Here is a 10,063-nt window from a genome sequence, read left to right as displayed (position 1 = left end):
GGAGCAGTGACCCCACAGGAGGAAGGGGGACGGGGAGCAGAGACCCCACAGGAGGAAGGGGGACGGGGAGCAGAGATCCCACAGGAGGAAGGGGGACGGGGAGGAGAGACCACACAGGAGGAAGGGGGACGGGGAGGAGAGACCCCTCAGGAGGAAGGGGGACGGGGCCGAGAGACCCCACAGGAGGAAGGGGGACGGGGAGGAGAGACCCCACAGGAGGAAGGGGGACGGGGAGGAGAGACCCCACAGGAGGAAGGGGGACGGGGAGGAGAGATCCCACAGGAGGAAGGAGGAAGGGGACGAGATCCCACAGGAGGAAGGGGGACAGGGAGGGGAGATCCCACAGAGGGTAGGGGCACGGGGAGCCCACAGGGGGAAGGGGGACGTGGAGGAGAGAGCCCACAGGAGGAAGGGGGACAGGGAGGAGAGACCCCACAGGGGGAAGCGGGACGGGGAGGAGAGACCCCACAGAAGGAATGGGGACGGGGCCGAGAGACCCCACAGGAGGAAGAGGGACGGGGAGGAGATATCCCACAGGAGGAAGGGGGACGGGGAGGTGATATCCCACTGGAGGAAGGGGGAAGGGGACGAGATCCCACAGGGGGAAGGGGGACGGGGAGGTGATATCCCACTGGAGGAAGGGGGAAGGGGACGAGATCACACAGGAGGAAGGGGGAAGGGGACGAGATCCCACAGGAGGAAGGGGGAAGGGGCCGAGAGACCCCTCAGACGGAAGGGGGTCGGGGAGGAGAGACCCCACAGGAGGAATGGGGACAGGGCCGAGAGATCCCACAGGGGGAAGGGAGACGGGCAGGAGAGACCCCACAGGAGGAAGGGGGACGGGGAGGAGAGACCCCACAGGAGGAAGGGGGACGGGGAGGAGATATCCCACAGGAGGAAGGGGGACGGGGAGGTGATATCCCACTGGAGGAAGGGGGAAGGGGACGAGATCCCACAGGAGGAAGGGGGACGGGGCCGAGAGATCCCACAGGAGGAAGGTGGACGGGGCCGAGAGATCCCACAGGGGGAAGGTGGACGGGGAAAAGATCCCACAGGAGGAAGGGGGACGGGCAGGAGAGACCCCACAGGAGGAAGGGGGACGGGAGGAGAGACCCCACAGGAGGAAGGGGGACGGGGAGGAGAGACCCCACAGGAGGTAGGGGGACGGGGAGGAGAGTCCCCACAGGCGGAAGGGGGACGGGGAGGAGAGACACCAGAGGAGGAAGGGGACGGGCAGGAGAGACCCCACAGGAGGAAGGGGGACGGGCAGGAGAGACCCCACAGGCGGAAGGGGGTCGGGGAGGAGAGTCCCCACAGGCGGAAGGGGGACGGGCAGGAGAGACCCCACAGGAGGAAGGGGGACGGGCAGGAGAGTCCCCACAGGAGGATGGGGGACGGGCAGGAGAGTCCCCACAGGAGGATGGGGGACGGGCAGGAGAGATCACACAGGAGGAAGGGGGATGGGCAGGAGATGCCACAGGAGGAAGGGGGACGGGTAGGGGAGTTCCCACAGGAGGAAGGGGGACGGGGAGGGGAGATCCCAAAGGAGGAAGAGGGACGGGGAGCTGAGATCCCACAGGAGGAAGGGGGACGGGGAGGGGAGACACCACAGGAGGAGGGGGGACGGGGAGGGGAGATCCCACAGGAGGAGGGGGGACGGGGAGGGGAGACCCCACTGGAGGAAGAGGGACGGAGCCGAGAGACCCCACAGGAGGAAGGGGGACGGGGAGGAGAGACCCCACAGGAGAAAGGGGGACGGGGAGGAGAGATCGCACAGGAGGGAGGAGGAAGGGGACGAGACCCCACAGGGGGAGTGGCCGAGAGACCCCACAGGCAGAAGGGGGTCGGGGAGGAGAGACCCCACAGGAGGAAGGGGGACGGGGAGGAGAGACCCCAAAGGAGAAAGGGGGACGGGGAGGAGAGACCCCACAGGGGAAAGGAGACGGGGAGGAGAGACCCCACAGGGGAAAGGGGGACGGGGAGGAGAGACCCCACAGGGGGTAGCGGGACGGGGAGGGGAGATCCCACAGGGGGAAGGGGGACGGGGAGCTGAGATCCCACAGGAGGAAGGGGGACGGGGCCGAGAGACCGCACAGGAGGAAGGGGGACGTGGAGGAGAGACCCCACAGGAGGAAGGGGGACGGGGCCGAGAGGCCCCACAGGAGGAAGAGGGACGTGGAGGAGATATCCCACAGGAGGAAGGGGGACGGGGTGGAGATATCCCACTGGAGGAAGGGGGAAGGGGACGAGATCCTACAGGAGGAAGGGGGAAGGGGACGAGATCCCACAGGAGGAAGGAGGACGGGGCCGAGAGACCCCACAGGCGGAAGGGGGTCGGGGAGGAGAGACCCCACAGGAGGAAGGGGGACGGGGAGGAGAGACCCCACAGGAGGAAGGGGGACGGGGAGGAGAGACCCCACAGGAGGAAGGGGGACGGGCAGGAGAGACCCCACAGGAGGAAGGGGGACGGGGAGGAGAGACCCCACAGGAGGAAGGGGGACGGGGAGGAGAGTCCCCACAGGCGGAAGGGGGACGGGGAGGAGAGACACCACAGGAGGAAGGGGGACGGGGAGGAGAGACCCCACAGGTGGAATGGGGATGGGGAGGAGAGACCCCACAGGAGGAAGGGGGACGGGCAGGAGAGACCCCACAGGAGGAAGGGGGATGGGCAGGAGAGACCCCACAGGAGGAAGGGGGACGGGCAGGAGAGTCCCCACAGGAGGAAGGGGGACGGGCAGGAGAGATCCCAAAGGAGGAAGGGGGACAGGGAGCTGAGATCCCACAGGAGGAAGGGGGACGGGGAGGGGAGACCCCACAGGAGGAAGGGGGACGGGGAGGGGAGACCCCACAGGAGGAAGGGGGACGGGGAGCAGAGACCCCACAGGAGGAAGGAGGAAGGGTACGAGACCCCACAGGAGGAAGGGGGAGTGGCCGAGAGACCCCACAGGCGGAAGGGGGTCGGGGAGGAGAGACCCCACAGGAGGAAGTGGGACGGGGAGGAGAGACCCCAAAGGAGAAAGGGGGACGGGGAGGAGAGCCCCACAGGAGGAAGGGGTACGGGGCCGAGAGACCCCACAGGAGGAAGGGGGACGGGGAGGAGAGATCCCACAGGAGGAAGGTGGACGGGGCTGAGAGATCCCACAGGGGGAAGGTGGACGGGGACGAGATCCCACAGGAGGAAGGGGGACGGGGCGCAGAGATCCCACAGGAGTCAGAGGGTCGGGGAGGAGAGATCCTACAGGAGTCAGGGGGACGGGGAGCAGTGACCCCACAGGAGGAAGGGGGACGGGGAGCAGAGACCCCACAGGAGTAAGGGGGACGGGGAGCAGAGATCCCACAGGAGGAAGGGGGACGGGGAGGAGAGACCACACAGGAGGAAGGGGGACGGGGAGGAGAGACCCCTCAGGAGGAAGGGGGACGGGGCCGAGAGACCCCACAGGAGGAAGGGGGACGGGGAGGAGAGACCCCACAGGAGGAAGGGGGACGGGGAGGAGAGACCCCACAGGAGGAAGGGGGACGGGGAGGAGAGATCCCACAGGAGGAAGGGGGACGGGCAGGAGAGTCCCCACAGGAGGAAGGGGGACGGGCAGGAGAGATCCCACAGGAGGAAGGGGGACTGGGAGGAGAGACCCCACAGGAGGAAGCGGGACGGGGACGGGAGATCCCACAGGGGGAAGGGGGACGGGGAGGGGAGATCCCAAAGGAGGAAGGGGGACAGGGAGCTGAGATCCCACAGGAGGAAGGGGGACGGGCAGGAGAGTCCCCACAGGAGGAAGGGGGACGGGCAGGAGAGATCCCACAGGAAGAAGGGGGACTGGGAGGAGAGACCCCACAGGAGGAAGGGGGACGGGGACGGGAGATCCCACAGGGGGAAGGGGGACGGGGAGGGGAGATCCCAAAGGAGGAAGGGGGACAGGGAGCTGAGATCCCACAGGAGGAAGGGGGACGGGGAGGGGAGACCCCACAGGAGGAAGGGGGACGGGGAGGGGAGACCCCACAGGAGGAAGGGTGACGGGGAGGATAGACCCCACAGGAGGAAGGAGGAAGGGTACGAGACCCCACAGGAGGAAGGGGGAGTGGCCGAGAGACCCCACAGGCGGAAGGGGGTCGGGGAGGAGAGACCCCACAGGAGGAAGTGGGACGGGGAGGAGAGACCCCAAAGGAGAAAGGGGGACGGGGAGGAGAGCCCCACAGGAGGAAGGGGTACGGGGCCGAGAGACCCCACAGGAGGAAGGGGGACGGGGAGGAGAGATCTCACAGGAGGAAGGTGGACGGGGCTGAGAGATCCCACAGGGGGAAGGTGGACGGGGACGAGATCCCACAGGAGGAAGGGGGACGGGGAGCAGAGATCCCATAGGAGTCAGAGGGACGGGGAGGAGAGATCCTACAGGAGTCAGGGGGACGGGGAGCAGTGACCCCACAGGAGGAAGGGGGACGGGGAGCAGAGACCCCACAGGAGGAAGGGGGACGGGGAGCAGAGATCCCACAGGAGGAAGGGGGACGGGGAGGAGAGACCACACAGGAGGAAGGGGGACGGGGAGGAGAGACCCCTCAGGAGGAAGGGGGACGGGGCCGAGAGACCCCACAGGAGGAAGGGGGACGGGGAGGAGAGACCCCACAGGAGGAAGGGGGACGGGGAGGAGAGACCCCACAGGAGGAAGGGGGACGGGGAGGAGAGATCCCACAGGAGGAAGGAGGAAGGGGACGAGATCCCACAGGAGGAAGGGGGAAAGGGCCGAGAGACCCCACAGGCGGAAGGGGGTCGGGGAGGATAGACCCCACAGGAGGAAGGGGGATGGTGAGGAGAGATCCCACAGGAGGAAGGGGGACGGGGAGGGGAGATCCCACAGGAGGAAGGGGACGGGGAGGAGATATCCCACAGGAGGAAGGGTGACGGGAAGGAGAGACCCCACAGGAGGAAGGGGGACGGGCAGGAGAGACCCCACAGGAGGAATGGTGACGGGGAGGAGAGACCCCACAGGAGGAAGGGGGACGGGGAGGAGAGACCCCACAGGCGGAAGGGGGACTGGGACGAGATCCCACAGGCGGAAGGGGGACGGGGTGGATCGATCCCACAGGAGGAAGGGGGACGGGGAGCTGATATCCCACAGGAGGAAGGGGGACGTGGAGGGGAGATCCCAGAGGAGGAAGGGGGACGGGGCCGACCCCACTGGAGGAAGGGGGACGGGGAGGAGAGACCCCACAGGAGGAAGGGGGACGGGGAGGAGAGACCCCACAGGAGGAAGGGGGATGGGGAGGGGAGATCCCAGAGGAGGAAGGGGGACGGGGAGGAGAGACCCCACAGGAGGAAGGGGGACGGGGAGGAGAGACCCCACAGGAGGAAGGGTGACGGGGAGGAGAGACCCCACAGTAGGAAGGGGGACGGGGCCGAGAGACCCCACTGGAGGAAGGGGGACGGGGAGGAGAGACCCCACAGGAGGAAGGGGGATGGGGAGGAGAGACCCCACAGGAGGAAGGGGGACGGGGAGGGGAGATCCCAGAGGAGGAAGGGGGACGGGGAGGAGAGACCCCACAGGAGGAAGGGGGACGGGGAGGAGAGACCCCACAGGAGGAAAGGGGACGGGTAGGAGAGATCCCACAGGAGGAAGGGGCCGAGACCCCACAGGAGGAAGGGGGAAGGGGCCGAGAGACCCCACAGGCGGAAGGGGGTCGGGGAGGAGAGACCCCACAGGAGGAAGGGGGACGGGGAGGAGAGACCCCAAAGGAGGAAGGGGGACGGGGTGGAGAGACCCCCCCCAGGAGGAAGGGGTATTGGCAAGAGAGACCCCACAGGAAGAAGGGGGACGGGCAGGAGGGACCCCACAGGAGGAAGGGGGACGGGTAGGAGAGATCCCACAGGAGGAAGGGGGACGGGGAGGGGAGATCCCACAGGTGGATGGGGGATGGGGAGGAGAGATCCCACAGGAGGAAGGGGGACGGGCAAGAGAGACCCCACAGGAGGAAGGGGGACGGGCAGGAGGGACCGCACAGGAGGAAGGGGGACTGGGAGGAGAGACCCCACAGGAGGAGGGGGGACGGGGAAGAAAGATCCCACAGGAGGAAGGGGGATGTGGAAGAAAGATCCCACAGGTAGAAGAGGAATGGGTAGCAATCTCCGAGGAGGAGGATGTGAAATGTGGAAACCATAGACAGGGTGCAGAGGAGATTTACAAGGATGTTGCCTGGATTGGGGAGCATGCCTTATGAGAACAGGTTGAGTGAACTCAGCCTTTTCTCTTGGAGTGACGGGTTATGAGAGGTGATTTGATAGAGGTGTACAAGATAATGAGAGGCATTGATCATGTAGATAGTCAGAGTCTTCTCCCCAGGGTTGAAATGGCTAGCACGAGAGGGCATAGTTTTAACAATGGGCTGCTGGAGGCGAAAACTTTAAACTCCAGGATGGCTACATGGAGCTTAGAAATATAGAGCACTATGGGTAAAACCGAGATAATTCTAAGGTAGAAAAATGTTCAGCACGGCTTTGTGGGCCGAAGGGCCTGCATTGTCCTGTATGTTTTCTGTGTGTCTACTGATCACATTCATTCTCAGTGTCAGACACCCAGTGACTGTAAACACAATCTCCCACAGTCTGGTACTTACCACAGTGTCTGTATTTTACACTCCGGGTTCCTCAGAGCCGCAGACACCAGTTTCACTCCTGAATCTCCCAGGTCATTATGCCCAAGTCTAAACACAAACAGACAGATTGATAAACAAACTGATTCAAACTGTGGGTCTGGGGGAATTTCTGTCACTCGGATATTTCAGGAAACATTAAACTGTCCAGTGAATCACTGATCGGAGTTCCCATCACTGTCACTGTCCCTCACTGCCCAGCTCCAGTGTATTTACCGAATGTCGGTAATTTCGTCTGTCGGTGTGACCCTCTAAACCCCACATATACTGTCCCATTCCCCAATGGAGAGAAAAGTGTTTCTGACCGAAATGCAGAAATGTCAATGGGACACAGCGAAATAGACCCACCCAAGCTAAAGGAATGGGGAAGAGAGATCCCACAGGAGGTAGGGGGTTGGGGAAGAGATCCCAGAGGAGGAAGGGGGATGGGGAAGAGAGATCCCACAGGAGGAAGGGGGACGGGGGGGAAGAGATCCCAAAGGAGGAAGGGGGATGGGGAAGCGAGATCCCACAGGAGGAAGGGGGTTGGGGAAGACAGACCCCACAGGAGGAAGGGGGACGGGCAGGAGAGACCCCACAGGAGGAAGGGGGATGGGCAGGAGAGACCCCACAGGAGGAAGGGGGACGGGCAGGAGAGTCCCCACAGGAGGAAGGGGGACGGGCAGGAGAGATCCCACAGGAGGAAGGGGGACTGGGAGGAGAGACCCCACAGGAGGAAGGGGGACGGGGACGGGAGATCCCACAGGGGGAAGGGGGACGGGGAGGGGAGATCCCAAAGGAGGAAGGGGGACAGGGAGGGGAGACCCCACAGGAGGAAGGGGGACGGGGAGGGGAGACCCCACAGGAGGAAGGGTGACGGGGAGGATAGACCCCACAGGAGGAAGGAGGAAGGGTACGAGACCCCACAGGAGGAAGGGGGAGTGGCCGAGAGACCCCACAGGCGGAAGGGGGTCGGGGAGGAGAGACCCCACAGGAGGAAGTGGGACGGGGAGGAGAGACCCCAAAGGAGAAAGGGGGACGGGGAGGAGAGCCCCACAGGAGGAAGGGGTACGGGGCCGAGAGACCCCACAGGAGGAAGGGGGACGGGGAGGAGAGATCCCACAGGAGGAAGGTGGACGGGGCCGAGAGATCCCACAGGGGGAAGGTGGACGGGGACGAGATCCCACAGGAGGAAGGGGGACGGGGAGGGGAGACCCCACAGGAGGAAGGGTGACGGGGAGGATAGACCCCACAGGAGGAAGGAGGAAGGGGGAGTGGCCGAGAGACCCCACAGGCGGAAGGGGGTCGGGGAGGAGAGACCCCACAGGAGGAAGTGGGACGGGGAGGAGAGACCCCAAAGGAGAAAGGGGGACGGGGAGGAGAGCCCCACAGGAGGAAGGGGTACGGGGCCGAGAGACCCCACAGGAGGAAGGGGGACGGGGAGGAGAGATCCCACAGGAGGAAGGTGGACGGGGCCGAGAGATCCCACAGGGGGAAGGTGGACGGGGACGAGATCCCACAGGAGGAAGGGGGACGGGGAGGGGAGACCCCACAGGAGGAAGGGTGACGGGGAGGATAGACCCCACAGGAGGAAGGAGGAAGGGGGAGTGGCCGAGAGACCCCACAGGCGGAAGGGGGTCGGGGAGGAGAGACCCCACAGGAGGAAGTGGGACGGGGAGGAGAGACCCCAAAGGAGAAAGGGGGACGGGGAGGAGAGCCCCACAGGAGGAAGGGTGACGGGGAGGATAGACCCCACAGGAGGAAGGAGGAAGGGGGAGTGGCCGAGAGACCCCACAGGCGGAAGGGGGTCGGGGAGGAGAGACCCCACAGGAGGAAGTGGGACGGGGAGGAGAGACCCCAAAGGAGAAAGGGGGACGGGGAGGAGAGCCCCACAGGAGGAAGGGGTACGGGGCCGAGAGACCCCACAGGAGGAAGGGGGACGGGGAGGAGAGATCCCACAGGAGGAAGGTGGACGGGGCCGAGAGATCCCACAGGGGGAAGGTGGACGGGGACGAGATCCCACAGGAGGAAGGGGGACGGGGAGCAGAGATCCCACAGGAGTCAGAGGGACGGGGAGGAGAGATCCTACAGGAGTCAGGGGGACGGGGAGCAGTGACCCCACAGGAGGAAGGGGGACGGGGAGCAGAGACCCCACAGGAGGAAGGGGGACGGGGAGCAGAGATCCCACAGGAGGAAGGGGGACGAGGAGGAGAGACCACACAGGAGGAAGGGGGACGGGGAGGAGAGACCCCTCAGGAGGAAGGGGGACGGGGCCTAGAGACCCCACAGGAGGAAGGGGGACGGGGAGGAGAGACCCCACAGGAGGAAGGGGGACGGGGAGGAGAGACCCCACAGGAGGAAGGGGGACGGGGAGGAGAGATCCCACAGGAGGAAGGAGGAAGGGGACGAGATCCCACAGGAGGAAGGGGGAAAGGGCCGAGAGATCCCACAAAAGGAAGGGGGATAGGGAAGAGAGATCTCACAGGAGGAAGGGAGATGTGGAAGAGAGATCCCACAGGAGGAAGGGGGATAGGGAAGAGAGATCCCAAAGGAAGAAGCGGGATGGGAGAGAGAGATCCCACAGGAGGAAGGGTAATGGGGAAGAGATCCCACAGGAGGAAGGGGGATGGGAGAGAGAGATACCACCAGAGGAAGGGGGATGGGGATGAGAGATCCCACAGGGTGAAAGTGGATGGGGGAGAGAAATCCCACAGAAGGAAGGGGAATGGGGAAGAGAGATCACATAGGATGATGGGGCATGGGGAAGAGAGATGAGACAGGAGGAAGTGGGTGGGGAAGTGAGATCAAACAGGAGGTTGGGGGATGAGTAGGAGAGATCCCATTGGAGGAAAGGGGATGCTGAGGAGAGATCCAACAGTTGGAAGGATGGGGGAGTGGGAACAGAGAGCCCAGAGGATGAAAGGGGGATGGGAAAGCGAGATCTCACAGGAGGATTGCTACCTGTGCCACGTGCTAGTGAGGCTAGAAATAGGAAGATAATGCAGCTAAATACATGGCTGAGGGGATGATGCATGAGGGAGGGGTTCACGTTTCTGGACAATTGGGCTTTCTTCCAGGGGAGGTGGGACCAGTTCGAATTGGACAGTTTGCACCTGAACTGGAGGGGAACTGGAGGACTAACATCCTGGCCGGTAGGTTAGCAAGTTCTGCTCCGGGGGTTTTAAACAAGGTTGCAGGGGGAGGGGAACCAGAGTGTTAGAGCAGATAGTGAGGTGGTGGAGGATAAGGGTCATGCGAGGACTGCTTCTATAGACAGATATCAATGGTTTGTATGTGATAGAAATGTTCTCAGGTGCATCTATTTCAATGCAAGGAGTATTGCAGGTAAGGCAGATGAGTTTAGATCGTGGATTGGCACGATGATATCGACATTATTGCTATTAGTAAGACTTGGTTTGCAGGAGGGTCAGGACTGGCAGCTTCA

The 10,063-nt window shown here is 64.0% G+C and overlaps 1 protein-coding gene across 7 annotated transcripts in view; it reads right to left on the bottom strand.

Moving 5' to 3' along the window:
* Positions 1-5,768: 5,768 nt before the first annotated feature.
* The window catches only part of LOC132387036 (NACHT, LRR and PYD domains-containing protein 3-like), a 58,503-nt gene continuing 54,208 nt past the window's right edge, over positions 5,769-10,063 (bottom strand). For 6 of the 7 annotated variants that reach the window (XM_059959411.1, XM_059959407.1, XM_059959409.1 and 3 more), the window contains one exon: positions 5,770-6,690. In XM_059959411.1, the coding sequence (XP_059815394.1) occupies positions 6,600-6,690 (91 nt within the window). In that variant the 3' untranslated portion in view covers positions 5,770-6,599. Of the gene's footprint in view, positions 6,691-10,063 lie in introns of all 7 variants that reach the window. The other variant, XM_059959405.1, reaches the window with a different exon arrangement.

This window comes from Hypanus sabinus, unplaced genomic scaffold (genome assembly GCF_030144855.1).
Source record: "Hypanus sabinus isolate sHypSab1 unplaced genomic scaffold, sHypSab1.hap1 scaffold_149, whole genome shotgun sequence".
Lineage (NCBI taxonomy): Eukaryota > Metazoa > Chordata > Chondrichthyes > Myliobatiformes > Dasyatidae > Hypanus > Hypanus sabinus.
The sequence above is the reverse complement of the archived record's forward strand: the minus strand, read 5'-3'. Positions and strand labels throughout refer to the sequence as shown.